The 21,632-nt window shown below is 41.6% G+C and overlaps 1 protein-coding gene across 1 annotated transcript; it reads right to left on the bottom strand.

The window, feature by feature from the left end:
- Nucleotides 1–3,664: 3,664 nt before the first annotated feature.
- On the bottom strand, nt 3,665–10,516 carry LOC101731115. Its single transcript, XM_018095847.2, has 11 exons — nt 8,279–10,516; nt 7,485–7,559; nt 6,821–6,907; nt 6,581–6,616; nt 5,796–5,885; nt 5,603–5,653; nt 5,306–5,380; nt 5,103–5,203; nt 4,762–4,915; nt 4,322–4,475; nt 3,665–4,203 (listed from the first exon to the last, which is right to left on the bottom strand). Exons 1-11 carry the CDS (start codon nt 8,538–8,540, stop codon nt 4,062–4,064), a joined length of 1,227 nt encoding a protein of 408 aa, XP_017951336.1. The 5' UTR covers nt 8,541–10,516; the 3' UTR covers nt 3,665–4,061.
- Nucleotides 10,517–21,632: the final 11,116 nt, after the last annotated feature.

The following is a 21,632-nucleotide window of genomic DNA, read 5'->3' as shown; positions in this document are numbered from 1 at the left end:
AATCACAGCTACAAATTATTGACAGTAACTATGCATTTATAGCTGATTAAATGTAACGATTTCCCACAGATTATTTAGAATGAAACTGCTCTCAATTATAAGCATTACAGTATGACTGGTACGCCACCTACAGGGCCGGTAGCATACTGCATTGTTTCTCTATTGCACTTGCACAGCACAGGGCTCATTTATTACACTTGTGCCAATACTGGGGGTTTTTTCCATGTTTTTGCTCACCTTGCAGCATGTGTAATAGCATGTGATGATGTAAATGCTGGCACCAGTTTGGTAATGGGATCAGTTGGGCTGCCGTGTTGCGCCCAGTGCTCCTAGTGATCATAAATGAACCCTATGTTGGCATCCCAATAGTACTAAGCAACTCAGTATCCGCCAGTTGGGGGTTCTGTTTTATTTTGCAAAACAATGGGTGACTAAGGTATGTCTTGAAAACTCAGAATTTTCCTACTTGTTGCATAAAAACTGAGACTTTTTCAAATTTCCGCACAAAAACAGGGTCAAAAATCCAAATACGTCTAATGTATCGAAGCAAAGAAAGATCTTCCACGGAAGGGACATCTGCCATTGACTTTTACATCTCGGCAAGTTGTAGATGGCGAATTGTTGGATTCAGAATTGTCTCAGTATTGTGGCATATTAAATCTCGGAAAAGTCACAACTTTTAGCGCTAAAAAATCAGAATCAGTAAAAAACAAACTGGACCATTAGTAAATGGCCTCCCAAGCGTCCTCGCTAAATGATGGATAACTCTCTGGCAGTACGACTGATTCAATAACTCTTGCAATTTAATTTTAAAAATAAAGGTCCAGATATCTTTCCCCCACATAAGGCAAGTGGCCATATTCTACCATAGGCAGGGAGACATCATTATTCCTAAATACATAAGACTATAGGTAGGGTTCCTCAGCTGGTAAATAACCAGCCAAGGCCAGGGCCAGTGTTACAAATTCACTAGCAATGTATTCGTCTGTATCTGTGTTTGCCCCCCCATCTGTGCCCCCAGGTCCTCTCTGTCTTCTGCACCTCCCTCCCCCTGTCCCAATTCACCTTGTTGTAAGAAAGGTGCAACCCTAACTATAGGGGTCATTTGCAACATGGAAGGCAAGGTGCAAAGAAAATAAAATTGGGTCCCTGCAGCCACCCTCCTATGTGCCCCCCACTTCCTGTCCCCCACTCATCATCTTACATGCACATTCAGATAGTGGTGGGAGCAGGAAGCGGTGTCGGACAAAGGCTACTATGGGGCCCTGTACTTACTGCCTGCTCTGTGTCCCAATAATGACTGTGCTCTGTGCCCTGGGATGGACTTTTTATGAAATACAAGGTGCAGAGCACAGCCCAGCAATAAAAAGAAGTACCAAGAAGATTCTGGAAAATGGAAACAAATTATACATCCTCTAAAGTAGTGCTCTCAAACTTCTGTGGTACAGAGGGCTGGAATTTTCCTGGCCTACGTAGTTGAGGAACGATAATGAAAGTCAGAAGTATGGAACACATAGGCAGGGTAGGGCAGGCAGGGTATGGTACACAAGGGCACAATAGGACAGGCTTGGTATGGCACACACAGGCAGGGTAGGGCAGGTAGAGTATGGCACACACAGGAAGCATTGGGCAGGCAGAGTATGGCACACACAGGCAGGGTAGGGCAGGCAGAGTATGGCACACAGAGGTAGAGTAGGGCAGGCAGAGTATGGCACACACAGGCAGCATAGGGCAGGCAAAGTATGGCACACACAGGAAGGGTAGGGCAGGCAAAGTATGGCACACACAAAAAGGGTAGGGCAGGAAGAGTATGGCACACACAGGCAGCATAGGGCAGGCAGAGTATGGAACACAGGCAGCATAGGGTAGGCAGAGTATGGCACACACAGGCAGCATAGGGCAGGCAAAGTATGGCACACAGGCAGGGTAGGGCAGGCAGAGTATGGCACACACAGGTGGAATAGGGCAGGCAGGGCATGGCAAACACAGGCCAAATAGGGCAGGAAGGGCATGGCAAACACAGGCAGCATAGGGCAGACATAGTATGGTACATACAGGCAGGGTAGGGCAGGCAGAGTATGACACACAAACAGGATGGGTAGGGCAGGAAGAGTATGGCACACACATGAAGCATAGGGCAGGCAGAGTATGGCACACACAGAGGCAGGGTAGGGCAGGCAGAGTATGGCACACACAGGCAGGGTAGGGCAGGCAGAGTATGGCACATACAGGCAGCATAGGGCACACAGAGTATGGCACACACAGAAACAGGGAAGGGCAGGCAGAGTATGGCACACACAGAAACGGGGTAGGGCAGGCAGAGTATGGCACACACAGAAACAGGGTAGGGCAGGCAGAGTATAGCACACACAGGAAGCATAGGGCAGGCAAAGTATGGCACACACACAGGATGGGTAGGGCAGGCAGAGTATGGCACACACAGAAACAGGGAAGGGCAGGCAGAGTATGGCACACACAGGAAGCATAGGGCAGGCAAAGTATGGCACACACACAGGATGAGTAGGGAAGGCAGAGTATGGCACACAGAAACAGGGTAGGGCAGGCAGAGTATGGCACACACAGAAACAGGGTAGGGCAGGCAGAGTATGGCACACACAGGAAGCATAGGGCAGGCAAAGTATGGCACACACACAGGATGGGTAGGGAAGGCAGAGTATGGCACACAGAAACAGGGTAGGGCAGGCACAGTATGGCTCTATGATGCCTCTCAGTATTTCCCTGTATTTTATGATTACCCAGATAATGCCCCTAGGGGCTGGTATTTCAGTATATACTGTTTCTAAGTCCTATTAACCCTGCAGTTAGGTTGATGCTGCTCTGCTGAATGAAGGCTTTGTCATAATATCACCTTGTTTAGATATACTGTAGCTTTGTTATTTGACAACATCATCTGCATCTGACTTGCCAAAAGATGGCGCTCTATCACCATATCAGTGCAATAGGTGGAGGGATGAATGAAGACAATGAGTCACGTGGCCTTCTCAGGTCTAATGAAACCTTCAGCAGATGTGCAGCGGCCAAAGTAATACGAGGAAAGAGAATAGCTCGGGGCACTACCTGCTACAATATATAAAGGCTGGTGCAGTGCTGCAAGCTAATATTATGGTTTCATGTATGTTATATGAGTATATGTATGTACAGTGAGAATGGGGGGGCTGCTGGAGTAATTCATTCAAGTTATTTACCCTCAAACAAGTACATTGGGCTAAAGAATAATTTTTATTAAGTTTTATACATAATTCTATGGGGGATTTCACAAAAGTGTCGGCAAGTACACAGTTCTTAAAGTGTGCATGAGAAATTCACAAAAGGTATCTTATAGTTTTATGGATTTGTTGTAATGCCGCCACATTTAAAAAGTGTGTACATGTTCTCTAAAAGACATAAGCCAAATTAGCCGGTCACATTTTAGCTTAAAAAATGTCTGTTAAAATGTCGTGATTATTTGAAAATTGTTGGTAGAAGTGGAAAAATTACAGGGAATTAGGCTGTGAATAAGGAGGCGCAAAAACAACATTTTTAAAGCATTGTTATGAATTCCCCCAAGACGTATAAAATAGTTTGCATGATCCTTATAGTTTATCATAGAATAGCATCCAATAAATACAATAGAGACTACAGAAATGCAATAAAAACAACATTTATTGTATTTTTATAGACAAAAACAAAGATTTTTGTGACTCCTCTGCGATGTCCACAACGGTTCTGCCCCATTGGCTCCTTGTCCATGAGCGGTGGGACAGGCTCATTTTATAATCACAGAGATCTTCTTTCAATCTATAGATCTTCTGATCTGTCAGCTCTGAATACACAACAGCAGCGTCTGCTCCCTCTTTATACCCCCAACCCGCCCACCATCCCTCGATCGCCCTTCCTCACCAACTGAGTGTTAGAATAAGGGGGTATAAAGAGAGAGCGCTGTTTAAGTATTCAGGGCAGAATAAGATCACTTTAGGTTTGTTGATATTTAACCTGCGCCGATACACGTAACAGAATGCCGTTGGGGGTACAGCCATAGACAAATGGAATAGCTGTTGCCCTCAGACATCTGTTTGTGTTGCCTTTTCTCTAGTGCCCGGTTTGCTCTTCTCACTATCCATGGAAATCTTCACTTCTTCCAGTACCGTTTGTTTCTTCTGGGCACGAGCCTCTTCTTCTTTGTGGCTTTCTCTTATTAATAAACTGAAACATCAAAAACAGTCGTGTGAGGCTCCTTCCAAGGGGTCTAACCTTATTTCTTATATCCTTAATTCTTATTGCCCCAAGCTTTAATTCCCAATGTTACTTAAAGCACACTTACCATATACAGGTCATTATCGATGCAGTAATGGCCAAGCAGGTTACAGTGCCAGTTATAACCATTATCTTGGCCAACCGGATATCTTTAAATTTAAATTTTTCAGCAGGAGATGGAACTGATGAGCCCAGAAATTCAGGTTCTGGTGGGCTCACAACTACACATGAGAAATAAAGATGAATATTTGTTATACTGGGTATTAGATCAGGCTTCCTAAATAACAGTATGAAAAAATTATGTATTCTAGAAAAGAAAAGTTCTTGTTTAGAATGACAGAGTGTAATAAGGACTCCTCACTATGTGTAATTCTAAGGAGAATATGAGATAGGACCAAAATGTTGGGTCAGTGTTTAATACCCTGAATGCTGTACTTATTTCCATTTTATCTACCCACAGACAGATACACATGGTTGAATCAGTGCTATTTAATAATAAATACTTACCTTTTACTGTAAAATCCACTCTGCTTATTGGAAACATTACATCTTTGGCCTTTGCCGTACAGCTGTAACGGCCTGAAACTTCCTTGCCGGCTTTTGCTATAAGGAAGTTCGGTTTGTTGGCGGTCTGCGTGGATGAGACGCCCGATTCTTCTCTCTACAAAACAAGAAATGGTAAAACCATGTTATATGATAGTGACAAATATCAGTATTCCTAAACAAACTGGCAAACTAAAGGCCTTTCATCAACAAAGTTTACACTTATATCCCTCCTCACTCTTCATCACACTCCAATGGGAGTAATGAATTGATTAATCAGTATATAGATAATTGTGGCAATTTACCTTTTCTAAAACAAATTCAAACTTTTCATCAACAAGGTTGAGAAATTTTAGGTTGCAGTCAAACTTTAGGTCTTCGCCTTCAGCAACTCGGAGATCCTGATCTATAAGATACAAATATTGCAATAAACATGAATTTGTTCCTCTCAAGCGCTGACTGAGCCCAGCCAGAACCCTACAAAGACCCAAAAGAGAACACAACTCACCTTTACAATGTAACACCTCATTGAGGCACTTCTGGTAGCCTGTGCAAGGCTGACACAGTTGCTTAGTTGTTCTGTCTGCAGATATAGAAATGAATAGATTTAGATTTTCATTCCTGGCAGGGGCACAGCCACAATAGTTATGCTTGGTGGAAGATTATGTAATTCTAAGTAACTTTCCAATTGACATGTATATTGATTTAAATATTATTTGTAAATGTAATTGCAATGTAAAAACCAGTGCTAGTAGTATATATTATATTGTAGTCAGACATGAATGTGGAAGCTGTAAGTACTTACGGTGACAAACTCCTGCCCGACACACACACATCAGGCAGTTGGACACAGTTTCTAAAAAAGAAAAGAAATAATTTAATTAGTAAATTAATTTTCCCTCACTCTAACAAGAGGCCTCTCCAAGCAATACAGTGACATTTCTATTACGTTATTGTATAACATCAAGCTCTATGGAACTGTATGTATAAATACATACCGTCACATTTCTTCTCATTGGAGCCCCCGACACACACCAGAGTCTGCTCTTTGCATGTGCCGCACTGAATAATTTTCTGCTCAAGAACTCCTAGAAATATAGAAAATGATTATATATCAGTACAAAGTTACACAAAGCTAAAGTCACAAGGGTCGGACTGGCCTGCCAGGGTACTGGGGGATCTCCCTGTGGGCCCCAGCTAGTACTAATCCCATCAGCCCTTTCTTATACCCCTCCAAGAGGTCTGTATGACACCTGTTACATTTAGAACTGTTTGTATCTAATGTTTGTCAGTGGGACCTCAACGTGTCTGGTGGGCCCAGTCTGGCACTGAATAAGTCACTAAGGATGGAATGGCTATATGTTACTTTCCCTTTGCAGAGTCAGGGCCATACATAGTAATGTATCCTTAACTGTAATATAAACTAATGGATAAGCAGTGTAAGTACAGTAAATATCATCATTAGCACTAAGATCAGAAATACAAGACTCTTTAGTCTGTCTGTTGCATTGGCCTCTCCCCAGACAGGGGGCACAGGGGGTATAAGCATCATTGGAGATGGCTGTTACTCATACAAGATCCTACATATGAGTGCGCTACCTGTGCCATATAATATTGCATAAAGTATTGCATTTACTGTGTGTCACCTTGCATGTACCCACTATCCTCACTGGTACCCATACCCCATGCGCCAGGTACTATGGATGGAAAAATACTATAAAAATAGTAAGTATATAATATTAAATAACCAAACTCTGTCACTGAAGCATTAGACTTTACTCACCACATTTGAAGCCACCTTTCAGATTGGGGCATGAACCTGAAAAGGAAAACGGAGAACAATTAGTAAATATTTCAAGTTAATTAAGGTCAAACATATCCCTTAGAAACAAGAGTTTAGATTAAGCGGATATATTATTATGTTTCATATCTGCTAGTGGCTTATCCTTTCTATTAGAGGGGGGTTCATGCATATATAAGACAAGACAGCTGTATAGGTATTTATTGAGGTTAAATTACTTACGTTCTTGCTCAAACGTTTGAGCAATAATCTCGGCTTTCTGTTTAAGCTCTTGGATGTTGGATTCTATGGCCTTGATAAATTCGGTTCCTGTATAAACACAAAAAGAGGCAGAGTTCAGAACAAAGAGCTGAAGTTGTGTATATTGGGAAGTTGGTTAGAATGACATTCTCTTGCATTAGATACAACTTTATATTGGGGGCAATTCTCATTCCTAACGGCAGGGTTGTTGAATTGTTGAATTATTAACAGGACAAATCTGACCCAAACAGCTATAAAATAGGATTATTATGTAGCGCTTTTTAAAAGATGAACCTTTCTATTTTGTCTCTTTCATCTGTTTGGTAAAGTCACTTAAAGTGGCCAGATATCAATTGCACAGGTTTAAACATCCCATTGGGCAAAGAGTGTATTTAGGGGGCATTAATGTGATCCTCATCCGACAGGCCTCCATAGGCCCCAGTGTATGATCCAATCACTGACCCCGGGGGCCAACAATTGGATCAGTCTACTTTGGCTCTGTGCATGGGGGGGGTCGAATTGGATCCAGTTCCACTTGTTTGGTGGATCTGGCAGTGTATGGCCTCCTTTATTCCAGCAACTAGATTACTGTTGCATGGTAGAGCTTGGTCTCCAATAAACATCACTTTAGTAGAATTAAGCTTACCTTTAGCTTTAGTATCTTTTATAGATTTCATTGTTTTCCTGAACTCCTTGGCCAATTCACTTATCCCGATTTTATCTGTAAAAGAAACAGATTATTACATTTGTCTTGAATTTCACATACTGGGTTTATCTGAATGTGCATTAATGGGACTATAAAGTGATTATATACAGTAGGCCTGTAACTCGGTTATTTAGTAAAGCACCAAATCCATCATTCCTGCACTGGGACCAATACTGAATCCCCCGCAAAAGATTCAGAGAAAATACCAAATCTGAACCCTATTTGAAATGAAAATGTGAACAAAACAATGGCAGATTCAGAAAATGTTGGACTTGGCTGAATCCTCAGAGTATATCTGTTATAATGTAACTGTGAGCATTTTTCAAAAAAAACATTATAATCTCGACAAAATGCTCCCATCATTGTAATTTGTCGTGGGTTTCATATGTATAATCTGAACAAGTTCATTATATTCAAGTTTTGCTATGGCAACAAAATCACAGGGAACAATTAGGCTGTAAATTTCCAGATTTTTTTTTTAAAAATTAAGGATTGTGGGGTATTTTTTGCAACTGTGTTTTTTGATTGGGGTTCGGATTCAGTGCATCCCTAAAGGAAAGACGTTTATATTTTATGGTACTGAGTTTTGCATTAAACATTGGCCATTAAAAAAGAAAACATTATATTATGAAACATTTGTAACAGACAATATAATGACATACTACTAACAGAAATATGCTTTATAAAGCCCAGTGCTGCCGGCAGGGCATATTAGTTACAGAGCTAATACTTACCCAGTCTCCTCTCTTCCATCTTGGCAATAACTACCTCAAACGTAGCAGTAAATATTTTCTTTATAGCTGGCTTAATAAAATCCAGTTTGGAAGATCCAAGTACATCTTTCATGTCAAATAAGTGTATGAATTCATCCTTGATTTTTTCGAAATCCTTGTCACATTTCAGACATAATAATGTAGGAACAGTAGCTGAATTAGTGAATATAAAAAATAAAAATAAAAGAATAAAAAAATGTATGAAAAAATGCTGGAAACGCATATCGCTTGTTGCTCGTAGCCAAACAACAAGCGAATGAGACACAGCAGGAAACAGCACACTCTAAGTAAACTTTGGTTAGTGATGTCATAATGCTCATACTGGCTGTGTGATGGTGATGTCACAATGGTCGTCATGGTGATGTTATACTGGCTGAATGATGGTGATGTTATAATGTCTGACAATTTGTTTAGACTGATGATATTAACATAGCTAGAAATAAAACTATTCTGGGAAAAGATTAAACATTTTAACCTCAACCAGTTTGTTTCTATGTAGGTTTATGTACATTATATGTCAGCGGCATAAATACAGGTTCCCATTTACCTCACCCAAATCACTAATGTCCCTAACTGGTACAGGGTTGCCTTGGGCTCCTACGCCACACACACTAGCCTTCTTGCTGGGGCCACAGCTGCAATTGCTGGCTTTAAGTGGCAGTTTCCAGGGGAAAGGCTGTTGGAGGTGGGTTGTTGGTGCAGGGTGAGGGGGGGGGCAACAAATCTGAATGTGTCTGTTATTGGAGTCAGACATATGTGCACTGTGTTATGTAGTTAATGGCACCACTTCTCATCTAGTTAGAATGAAATGGTGCCAGTGAGGGGCGCCTCTAGTTATGTATGTGGCCCCCAACTAGTCCTACATGTGTGAATTCCTTCAGCTTTAAAAAGCACTACTAGGTACAAGGCAATTGCATGTGTACGTACAAAGGGATAGGGGAACCCTGCAAGTAACAACTTCTAAAGGCCGGTGTGAAGCCCCCAATTCCCTGATGTCTATGAGCCCCCCCTGTGCCCGAGGGCAAGTAGTATGTACACACTGGGGCAGATGTACACCCTGGGGCAGATTTACTAAAACTAGAATATTTCTGGCCTCATATAAACTCATATAAATTGAACTTGGTATTTTTTCAAGTAACACAGAATCATTCTTCCATTTATTAAAGGTCTCCATAATGTTGGTAAGGTCAAACGAAAATATTGAGATTATTGTTTGAAAAATCACAATTTTTTTGAGCCAAATATTTTGTCAAATACGTGAAATTTAAATAACCATTCATTTCCATGAATCCTCTTTATTTTTCCCAAACAGGAAGTGCTCCAGCAGCCATGTTAGGTATATTGGCGCTCATTCCTAGAACTAATGTGTTTAAGTTTCACTAGAAACTGGGTGAAATAGAAAACAATGATAGGATTAATTTCCCCTAGAAAATATGTCAAGGACAGACTGTCGCTCACTATTTCTCTGCTATTCTAAGCCTGGGAAGGTACGGGCTGGGGCGCCGGCTGCGCAACATGGCAGAAATTAGCTGCGATCTAGAGACTCTCAGTGTCTGTGTTATTGTGGCAACTGCCTGGGAATGAATCTCACATCTATTATTACTTGGGAAAGATCTGCATGTTTGGCAAATCCGGTTTAACACCTGGGGGGGGGAGGGGTCAGGCTTAGTGGCTGTTACATACTCAGAAGACCACAACAACTGTCCAATGTGGCCCAACAGTATTTTTAAACCTGCCCAGTAGATATCGGGCTGATCTGCAGCTTGACATTGATTGGACAGACTGTTGGTTCCGTACATGGACCACTAAGTTGTTGCCTCACTCAGCAGATACTGTCGGCCTGTGTATGGGCTGTAGCAATCTGATCTCTTCTATGCACACCTGCCCTGTTCCCTTTATGCTAGTCTAAAGGCATCATCAGGAAATTGGTGGGATACCTGTAATATCTGCCTTTTTTCTAGCCACATGAAGCTCAATTAGCCAAGTATAATTTAGCTTTTCAAGCACTCAGGCAGCTAGAGCTAATGTAATGTGATTGATTAATGCCAGTAACAAACTGAGGTATCCTGGAACACCAAAATTATTTATTGATGGATAGAAGTATGATTTAGTAACACAAAAAAACTACAGAAAAATGTGTAGTAAATGACTGTGATCTGTGTAAGTTTCTAGACACTCATGTAGCCCCGGGGTCATATTTTCTATAGGAACCCAAGGGTAGGGCAGCACTTAGGGCAGTAGCCTTCAGTTGCATATGTAGTAAAAACTTGTTTTTTTTTTCAAAAATAACCAAAAGCCCTCAGTCAGACAATTGATACAAAAATCTGGTGACAGCACTGAGGGGCGGGAGGGGCAATCCAATCTATTCAGGGCATGTATAATAATCATGGGGAGGAGGGTCTAGGGCAGCGCCAGATATAAATCCAGTGCAGCACAACCCAAAGTTATTCTGTTGGGGGAGATGCCTGTGTACCCCACATATTTAATCCATAGGGTTAGGGTCCTTTTTTAATAGATCGATCAAAAACATAAATATACTTTGTACTGATGTGTGAACAATTGACAGGGAAGGGAAGATTATATTGAAAACTAAAACATTTTCTATCCTTTTTGGACCAACCTCTTCATATAAAATATTACTTGGCAGCAACCATTGTATTTGGTATAAATATGTGTATTGGGAAATAGGAATGAATCCTTATTGGGTTTATTTAATGTTTAAATTATTTTTAAGCTGACTAAAGATATGAAGATTTAATTACGGAAAGATCCCTCATCTGGAAAACCCCAGGTCCATAGCATTCTAGATAATAAATCCTATACCTGTATAAAGATCCAAATTATGGAAAGATCTCTTATCTGGAAAACTCCAGGTCCTGAGCATTCTGGATAATAAATCCCATACCTGTATAGAGGTCCAAATTATGGAAAGATCTCTTATCTGGAAAACACCAGGTCCCTAGCATTCTGGATAATAAATCCCATACCTGTATAGAGGTCCAAATTATGGAAAGATCTCTTATCTGGAAAACCCCAGGTCCATAGCATTCTAGATAATAAATCCCATACCTGTATTGCAAAAAAAAAAAACACTGGATCAAAATATACAAAATATAATTATGCTTTCATTAACAATGTGAATGGTTTTGAAGTACTTCGCAGTTCTTTGCCCTGGTGGTTCTGGCTTTGGAACCAATATAGCCGGAGACAGCTAGAGAGGCAGGACTGACTTCTGCTACATTTTTTCAAGAGACAGAAGCAGCAAATCAGAAAGGGAAAGAAAAACATTACTTTTAGTTGTAATAATATATAAAAAATGTACTTTAAAACCACCGAACATGGCTTTACATCCCCTATACAAACTATTTCCTTTTCCAATGGATTCCTTTAGTGTGAAACAATAAGAGATCAACCCACATGGCTTGCCGAAAGTGAGGAGGGAATTGCTTCACTAACAAAGATCACATTGAATTATTTTAAATATAGGAATTGTAAAATATGCAGGTTTTTATAATAAAATTGAAATAGGAGGAGTTACACTGTGGAAGTACAAAAGGTTTGGCACAAATGCCAGCGGTTGGCACATAATGGCACTATACATTGCTAAGAACTTTACTTTGCTCTTTGTTCAGTTTTAGCGAAGCCATTATTTGAAATCTTCTTAGACACCTTCTCATACTGGTACAGGTACAGGACCCTTTATCTGGAATGCTCGGGACCAAGGGTATTACGCATAAGGGGTCTTTCCATAATTTGGATCTCCATACCTTGTCTATTAAAAAATCAATAAACCATTAATTAAACCCAATAGGATGGTTTTGCATCCAATAAGGATTATTTACATCTTAGTTGGGATCAATTGCAAGGTACTGCCCCATCTGCCCCACTTCCCGCTTTCCCAGGTTGCGCAGGGCAGTTAGTGGCACTTTGGGCAGTAGTACATTCATACCTGTAAGGTGCCAGTCACTTAGCAGCTATGTGACCCTGATATGGAACTGCAGCCTATCTCTGCCCAGTGCAGGGGCAAACTCCACTGACCCCCAATAAATAAAAAAAAAACTTAAGGTAAATTCCACTGACCCCCAATAAACTGACTTTATTAGCACATTATTCAATTATTTTTGCTATTTATATGAACTGCTACTGACTAGTCACTGGGCCCCACAGCAAGACCAGTGCAGAGCAGTGTAGAACTTCCACCAATGACAGCGCAGAGCAGAGGCAGGAATACAGGCTTTAAACTTACAACGGATTCCACTAATTCTCAATGAACTGACCCTTAATTAGCACATGAAGTTTTGGAACAGTTTATAGGGACTGCTTATTACATAGTAACTGTCTATATCGGGATCTGTTTACTGAATGATATAAATCTCCTACATGAACTTCCAGCAGTACAATGACTGGTTACTGGGCCCCCCAGCAAGACCACAAGGCCCCTAGAGTAAAAGGCATTTTCCATATTGCAGTTGCTTCTCAGTCCCACTGGGCCCACTATAGTCCCTGGGCCCCTGGCAGTTGCAGGACCTGTTTCCTCTATAGTTCTTAGCAAAACCTACCGACCTGCTACAGGTAGTTCATTTGTGTAGCATATACAATGGGTTTCTGATGGTGGCCCTACCTACTGTACTTCTGGCAAGGATGATTAGGACACACACACCACCCATCTGACAGGGACTAGAGAGGAATAAGCAACCTGCTACTTTGCATCCATATTGGTCAATTCATGCAAACTGCATTGCCCTCAGGAAAAAAAAATTGCAGTGGGTAAAAAAAAACATGGCCGTCTTGCACTTTGCACTCTGTAGATGGGACCCACATTGTCTCTATAACTGTACTTGTTACACACTGTAGCCTATACCTAAAGGGGGACTTCAGCTTCCGAACCAAAATGTGTTAAAGAGCCCCACACAGAAACAGCCCGAGGACAGGCGACTACTGCTACATTTTTTTCTCAAAAGTCCCAAAGCAGTCAGCCAGATCAGCAGGGGAACAGGGGGCGGGACTTAGGGAACTGTTCCAATCCATATTATTACAGCTATGGGATCCCTTATCCGGAACCCCATTATCCAGAAAGCTCAGAATTTTGGAAAGCCCGTCTCCCATAGACTCCATTATAATCAAATAATATAGTATTTTAAAACTGATTCCCTTTTCTCTGTAATAATAAAACAGTACCTGTACTTGATCCCAACTAAGATATAATTACCCCTTATTGGGGGCAGAACAGCCCTATTGGGTTTATTTAATGGTTAAATGATTCCCTTTTCTCTGTAATAATAAAACAGTACCTTGTAACTGATCCCAACTAAGATATAATTAATCCTTATTGGGGGCAAAACAGTCCTATTGGGTTTAATTACTGTTTTATTGATTTTTTTAGTAGACTTAAGGTATGGGGATCCAAATTATGGAACGATCCCTTATCCGGAATACCCTTGGTCCCAAGCATTCTGGATAACGGGTTGTGTACCGGTATATTAAAAATCATTAAAAAGGCTGTAGATTTTATTAATTGTTGTATATTGCACGGTTGCTTGAAATTATGTGTACTTTTTGAAAAGGCTTACATTGGGTTTCAGGGGACTTCCCCGTGACACTTATATGAGGGTTACCATTTGTGTGGATAGTAGATTATAGCCAATAGGAAACTTTTTAGATGTATATCATGTAGCACACAGGTGTAGCTATGGAGTTTGTATGGCCAGAATAAGCATCTATGGCTGAAATAATAACCTGCATTCATCTTGTAATCTCATTTTCCAGTCCCCTGAACACTTACTAAATAAAATTCCTGTTTCTCTATAGAAGTTGAAGTGAAGAATGTAGGAGAGAGCCGGGCTGCGCAGGGTCCGCTAGAACCCCATTTATCAAACCCTGACACGCTCCTGACCCCACGTTATATTTTAAGCTCAAAAACAACCTCTAAATGGATATTCCCAGTGTGGGGGCCTGAATTCCCGCAATAAGTATTATTTCAGCGCTTTCCTTGAAACATTCCTTTCTTATTCTAACTTCCCCACCGCTTTTCCATCCCAGACGTTCATACATTTATCTTGTGCCTTGAAAGAGAACTCTGCCTGACTTGGCACAAGGATAAAACCAGTATTTCCCAAAGAAAATATACCGGCGCTTGTGCTTATTTTCCACTATACAGAGTCTCGCTATTCTTCTGTTATTCCATATTCCACTTCCAGCTCTCACATTCAACTTCAGTACAACTGGTTATTTCCAGTGTTTCTATCATTGTCAGGGCCGGTTCCAACCTCTGTGGCAACTGTGCAGCTATGTGTGACACACTTAGCAATGAAGCGAAGACTTGCTGATACAGAGCTGGACTATGTACCCCCTACTGCCATTTATAAGTATATAAGAATTCCCCAGCTGCAAGTTACAAAGGGGGTTATCCATTACATCCCTAGCTCATATGAGTTCATTTTAGGCCCCCAAATACATTTATAATGATAAGCTGATATATTGAAACTGCAATATATTAAATCAGTCTGGACCCCCTACTGCCATTTATAAGTATTATTATTATTAACATTTATTTATAAAGCCCCAACATATCCCGCAGCACTGTACAATAAGTGGGTTCCATACATTGGACATACAGAGTAACATATAAAGCAATCAGTAACCGATACAAGAGGTGAAGAGAGCCCTGCCCAAAAGTGCTTACAATCTACAAGAATTCCCTAGCTGCTCATATATTTACAAAGGGAGTTATCCATTACATCCCTAGCTCATATGAATTCATTTTAGGCCCCCAAATACATTAATAATGATAAGCTGATATACTGAAACTGCAATATATTATATCAGTCTGGACCCCCTACTGCCATTTATAAGTATATAAGTATTCCCCAGCTGATCATATATTTAAGTTACAAAGGGGGTTATGCACTATATCCCTAGCTCATATGAGTTCATTTTAGGCCCCCAAATAAATTAATAATGATAAGCTGATATACTGAAACTGCAATATATTAAATCAGTCTGGACCCCACTGAGCCCTCTACTTACTCCTCTGGGCCGTTACAGTTAGTGGGACCTGCTGCCCTTATTATGCCCCTGCCAGTAACTTATTAATTTTGGATAATGGCAGATGGGGAGATCCAGGAAGTAGTGTCACCCAAGTGATTTTCAGGTTAGTAGGTGGGTGACAAAACTCTCGGAATCACTCCATATTCATTCCTATGACAATCACAGGGAAAATTCTGATCTTTTTTAAAGTGACAATTGATTGGCCCACAAGTTTAGGTGTTTGGCACATAAGTGAATTCTAATTGTTTGGCACCCACCCAGCTGGAAATTGCTTGTGTGGAAAATGCCCTAAATTGCCCCCCCTTGGGCCAAAGGATCGGATCATAACTGCCAATAAGCTGTTGACTCTGGGCACCATTAGTCTGTACAGACCCCCTAAGTGCATTGCGCCAGCAGTACCCCCTGTTTGGTTGTAAGGGTTGTTCACTGGCCCTGATTGTATCAACCACTGGTCTTAACTGGATTCTTGATCCTATTAAAGTTGCTACTGATACAGAAATAGAACCCCACTAAAAGGGTCCACATCTTGAAGGCTCACAATCTCCCTGCATTTCTCCTCTATAATACAGAGGCAGCCATCTTGCTAATTTTTCCAAGGTATCCTCTGTTTCAAATAAAGCTGGGTGCATGCAGAGAACAGTTATAACCAAAGATGTTGCACCCAATCAGTTCTGTGCCGGGGATGCTGGGAGCAGGTATCAAGATGCTGGGGGCACACTACATTCAAATCCCAAGGCCAATACATTTTTCAAAGAAGAGGAGCCCCAGCCTGGAGATTTAAGTATACATTCTCTAGGGGTGCCTAAATTGCCACTGGTGATTTGGGGTTTAGTTTTCCTTTAACTTCAACCTTTAGTTCAAGTAAATCTTACCTAACTATCACATTTCCACCAGTGGTTCCATTGGCGGTGCCTTTTCTTCAATCTATTGAATCCCACCAGCTATGCCTCCCCCTCAATCTACCACTGTTCCATCAGTAGTACCTTTTTTTCTGTTTACTGAAGTTCCGTCAGCAGCGCCCTTTTTTCCATCTATCACAGTTTCACCAGTGGCTCCATCTACCTTCTTCTTCCTTCTTCAATTAATTACAGTTCAACCAGTGGTGCCTCTCCTGTTATTTACCATACATAGTTTTGCTACCAGCGGCTCAATCAACAGCTATTCCACCACCAATTCCTCTTCCTTTTGCCACAATTCTGCCAGCAGTGCCCTCTCTGCCACAATTCCATTAGCAGTGTCCCCTCTTCCATCTCCCACAATTCCACCAGCATTGCCCCCTCTTCCATCTCCCACAATTCCACCAGCATTGCCCCCTCTTCCATCTCCCACAATTCCACCAGCATTGCCCCCTCTTCCATCTCCCACAATTCCACCAGCATTGCCCCCTCTTCCATCTCCCACAATTCCACCAGCATTGCCCCCTCTTCCATCTCCCACAATTCCACCAGCATTGCCCCCTCTTCCATCTCCCACAATTCCACCAGCATTGCCCCCTCTTCCATCTCCCACAATTCCACCAGCATTGCCCCCTCTTCTATCTCCCACAATTAAACCAGCATTGCCCCCTCTTCCATCTCCCACAATTCCACCAGCATTGCCCCCTCTTCCATCTCCCACAATTCCACCAGCATTGCCCCCTCTTCCATCTCCCACAATTCCACCAGCATTGCCCCCTCTTTCATCTCCCACAATTCCACCAGCATTGCCCCCTCTTCCATCTGCCACAATTCCGCCAGCATTGCCCTCTTCCATCTCCCACAATTCCACCAGCATTGCCCCCTCTTCTATCTCCCACAATTCCACCAGCATTGCCCCCTCTTCCATCTCCCACAATTCCACCAGCATTGCCCCCTCTTTCATCTCCCACAATTCCACCAGCATTGCCCCCTCTTCCATCTCCCACAATTCCACCAGCATTGCCCCCTCTTCCATCTCCCACAATTTCCACCAGCATTGCCCCCTCTTCCATCTCCCACAATTCCACCAGCATTGCCCCCTCTTCCATCTCCCACAATTCCACCAGCATTGCCCCCTCTTCCATCTCCCACAATTCCACCAGCACTGCCCCCTCTTCCATCTCCCACAATTCCACCAGCATTGCCCCCTCTTCCATCTCCCACAATTCCACCAGCATTGCCCCCTCTTTTATCAACCGAAATTTAACCACCTTCCTGAAATTCTGCCACCTTCTCTACCTTCCTGGATTTTCCTGCTTATCTGTGGCAATAATTTTGACATCTCTCTTTTCCCTGACCCCAGGCACCTCGTATTAAAGTACAAGCAAAACCTGGAAATGGGATTCTGTCATGGAAAAATATGTTTGTTTTTTTAATGCACCAGTTAAGAGAGCTGCTCCAGCAGAATCCTGCATTGAAATCTGTTTTTCAAAATGTTCTCAAATTTTTTTAAATGTAATTTTAATATTTGATGTGGGGCTAGACATATTCTTAGTTTACAGGTGCCCTCGGCCATGTAACTTTTGCTCTGATAAACATCAGTCTCTCTTTACTGCTGCGCTGCAAGTTGGTAGAGTGAATTATTTTCTATGTGAACAGTGTCATTTAGTAATAAACACTGTACCATAAAAATCATGTGTTCCAGAAAGTGTGTAGGGGTCACCCAGGCCAGGGCCCATTAGGGATTTTTCTCAGTACATTCATACATTATCGCTACTACAGTGTGGGAATACATTTTAATCTCAATTTGAAGGTGTTCCACTGTAACAACAGTTGAAGGGCCACCGGGCAGATGATATAAATTCATGTTTTTCCCTATGCCCTGCCCCCACAACTGACTGCATACGGATTAGAGGGACAAACCCATGGCAACCTTCTTTCTCTGCCAGTCAAAAACTACTGAGAAAATGAACTGTCTCGCAATTTATAAAACAAAAAATCTCACCCACAAATAACATTTGGGGGAAGTAGTTAAACCCCATGTGCTGTGCCGCCACAATACACTGCCCATGTTTGTTCACAAAAAGGGAAGAGGTCAAATAAAAATGCAATATTGTAAACAATAATTGCGTCATATGAGTGATTACTGGAACTTCTTAAAAATTAAACCACCCCTAGGCTTCCAGTAAGGTTACAGAGATGAGGAAATAAACAGAGAGTCAGAACAACTGCTGAAGAGTTCTCAAAGTTAAAACCAGAATTATATGAAAAAATGACATAAGATAGTGGGGGGGGGGGTTAGAAGCTGATATATACAAAGCACTAAATAATGAAACGGGCCAATTCTAAAGCATCAGTCTTTCATAACAGCTGGCAGCAACCCACTACCCATTGCTTGGTTTTTGGATTTTTATTTTTCTGCATAAATCTTTGTGCTAAAGCACACTGGGGCTTATTTACTAATATTGCACTAGATCAGTTATCCAAGGCAATCACATTGTAACTTGTAACTCATTGTCCATGTCACTATCCAACAAAAAAAATCTGGGTGCATCTTGGCCCTGCCTGTTGCCTAGCTCCCTGTTCTACTTCTTTGGACAGTATCAAAGGAATTTGGGAGGCAATTCTATGCACTAAAGGCTGATGCCAGACGTGGCGTTTTTACGCTGCATATTTTCTCAGCCTAAAAACGCCGCACAAGCCACACAGCCCCTGACTATGGCGTTTTTCAGAATAGGTTGCTGTGCAAATAACGGCGTATTTCTGCAAACGCTTGGAAAATCTGTGGTATGGCGTTTTCTAGCGTATTTACGCATTGTGTGGTTTCCTTTGAGTCTTTTCAAGTTATTTCTATGGATGATGATATTGTGCGTTTTTCAGCTGCCGAGAGAATTAGAAAATACGCAGTGTAAAAACGTCACGTGTGGCATCAGCCTAAGTTAGGTTTGCAAATTACTGACACCCGTTACGGACCAGGTGAGGGGGGCTTAAATCAGGGTAACTCCCTAAAGATATGCGTGAGTTGATATGTCTGTATTAGTACAACAGGTCAAGTTCCGGGCATTTTGGTTGGCCCTAAAATACATTTTCTGTGGGGCCCAGTAACAATTATCTATGTCGCTGCCCACATGGAAAAATTTGGAACCGTCAATACAATGGGATAATAAGGGGATATAAGGAATAAGAGATCTGTAGTTTTCAGAACGTCTAGAACTGGCAGTACAGGTATGGGACCCATTATCAAGAATGCTCGGGACCAAGGGTATTCTGGATAAGGGGTCTTTCTGTAATTAGGATCTCCATACCTTAAGTCTACTAACAAATATCAATAAAACGTTAATTAAACCTAACAGGATTGTTTTGTATCCAATAATGATTATTTATATCTTTAGATGGGATCAAGTACAGGTACTGTTTAATTATTACAGAGAAAAGGGAATCATTTAACCATTAAATAAACCCAATAGGGCTGTTCTGCCCCCAATAAGGATTAATTATATCTTAGTTGGGATCAAGTACAGGTACTGTTTTATTATTACAGAGAAAAGGGAATAATTTAACCATTAAATAAACCCAATAGGGCTGTTCTGCCCCCAATAAGGGGTAATTATATCTTAGTTGGGATCAAGTACAGGTACTGTTTTATTATTACAGAGAAAAAGGAAATCAGTTTTAAAATTCGGAATTATTTGGTTAAAATGGAGTCTATGGGAGACGGGCTTTTCGTAATTCGGAGCTTTCTGGATAATGGGTTTCTGGATAAGGGATTCCATACCTGTATTAGGTTTGCCACCTTTGCCGATAGCTAAACCCAATCCCTTAAATAAAAGCATGGGGTCTATTATACAGAAACCTGCAATACAGCAAGGCTGATTTAACAATTCCACATTTTTGATAGATTTGATATTCTTTCTGTAATAATAATAATAAATGAACTGTGTTTCATGATAACTAAGCATGTTGATAGACAAAATCCCAGCAAGTTTAATATAGAAATATTTTTAATTTATTGCCCAGATTATAGTTCAGGTTTCGCAAGGCTGAAAAACAAACAGACAGTTGAGTCCCAAACAGGCCTAAGAAAAACCGAACTGTTTGGGTCAGAACTGGACAGGTGGCATCAATCCTTTGTAACTGGGATTTATGGATGATCCCTAGCAATTCCTATAGATCTCCACAAATACATACAAAAAATGCACCAATGCCCAGTGAAGGGGTCTGGAAATAGTAGCAAAGACCCTGTTGGCATTTTCTGCCACAGAAAGAACAGGGAAGAACAAAAGTGGGAAAGAAATTCATGCTTTAAACTGTGCAGAGATTTGTAATAAGCATCAGCTTGTGGCTTACTCACTCGCACAAACAGGGTTTGGTACGGCCATGGGAACACTCTGAGCATGAAGTTCCCACATGAAATGTTAGCTGTGTGGCACAGACACTTTTTGAAGAAATTTTTCGAAAAATGAAAACACAGGATCAGATTCATCAATCGTGGATATTTATTCTCATCTCAGTTTCCAGGTAAAAATGGGTTTCACGCCCAAATCGAGAAGTTGTTTTTGCTACGTATCACATTATCAGCACTGCCCCATTAGAAGGTGAATACAATTTCCATAAACCTCTCCCATCTGCACCCCTAACATTTCAAGGAAGCCTTAATTATAGAAGCAAGATGAATCTCCAATGAAATCATCCCCACTAGTACTATGGTTACCATCTCATTGCTGGCCAATATATTAAGATTTGCGAGCAACCTACACTCATCAGTGATCAGACGGAGAGATATTGATTTGAATGGATCTTGGGACTTCTGAGCTTGTGGAATGTTTCAGTGTGAGAAAACACTAGCAGTGTAGTAAATGCAAACAAAACTGGGCACTGGCTTCCATGAGTGCTGTACACTGTGAGCCGAAGTAAATGGTAACCACTGGCGTAACTATAGAGGAAGCAGACCCCGCAGTCACATGGGGGGGGACAGGTGGGCCAGGACCCCAGAGTCTGCTTCCTTTATAGTTGTAAAGAAATTCCCCCCTCCACAGCCACATTCCTACCTACGGAGGGCAGGAACAGGCGGGTGGGGGTCGATAGCTGCTGTGGGTGCCAGGCCCACCAAAGATTTTGTAGCACCCAGTTATTACTCAACTGATGTTGGCTACTAAATATAAAAACAGATGTTGCAATCTGCAATAGGGGCCTGTGCTTACTGCCTGCCCTATGTCACAGGACACTGCAGTCCATTCCTCACCCCCAGATCTTCTATCCAACGCAGGAGTGCAGCAACCCCCAGGGTGCAAGTACTTGTTAGATAAGCACTTAGGGGCATGCCCATGTGTCCTAGGAAAAGTAAATAAGCCCTACTGACTCATGGAAACCAC

This window comes from Xenopus tropicalis, chromosome 7 (assembly GCF_000004195.4).
Source record: "Xenopus tropicalis strain Nigerian chromosome 7, UCB_Xtro_10.0, whole genome shotgun sequence".
NCBI classification, from domain to species: Eukaryota; Metazoa; Chordata; class Amphibia; order Anura; family Pipidae; genus Xenopus; species Xenopus tropicalis.
This window is presented reverse-complemented; position numbering and strand designations above follow the sequence as displayed.

Bases quoted from the DNA above. Each gene is read 5' to 3' on its own strand.
- LOC101731115 (XM_018095847.2), bottom strand. From the start codon at position 8,540: ATGCGTTTCCAGCATTTTTTCATACATTTTTTTATTCTTTTATTTTTA. The intron at 5,654-5,795 runs GTATGTATTTAT...TTTCTTTTTTAG, and splicing joins CAATGAGAAGAAATGTGACG to AAACTGTGTCCAACTGCCTG. The intron at 5,204-5,305 runs GTGAGTTGTGTT...TGTATCTTATAG, and splicing joins TGAGGTGTTACATTGTAAAG to ATCAGGATCTCCGAGTTGCT.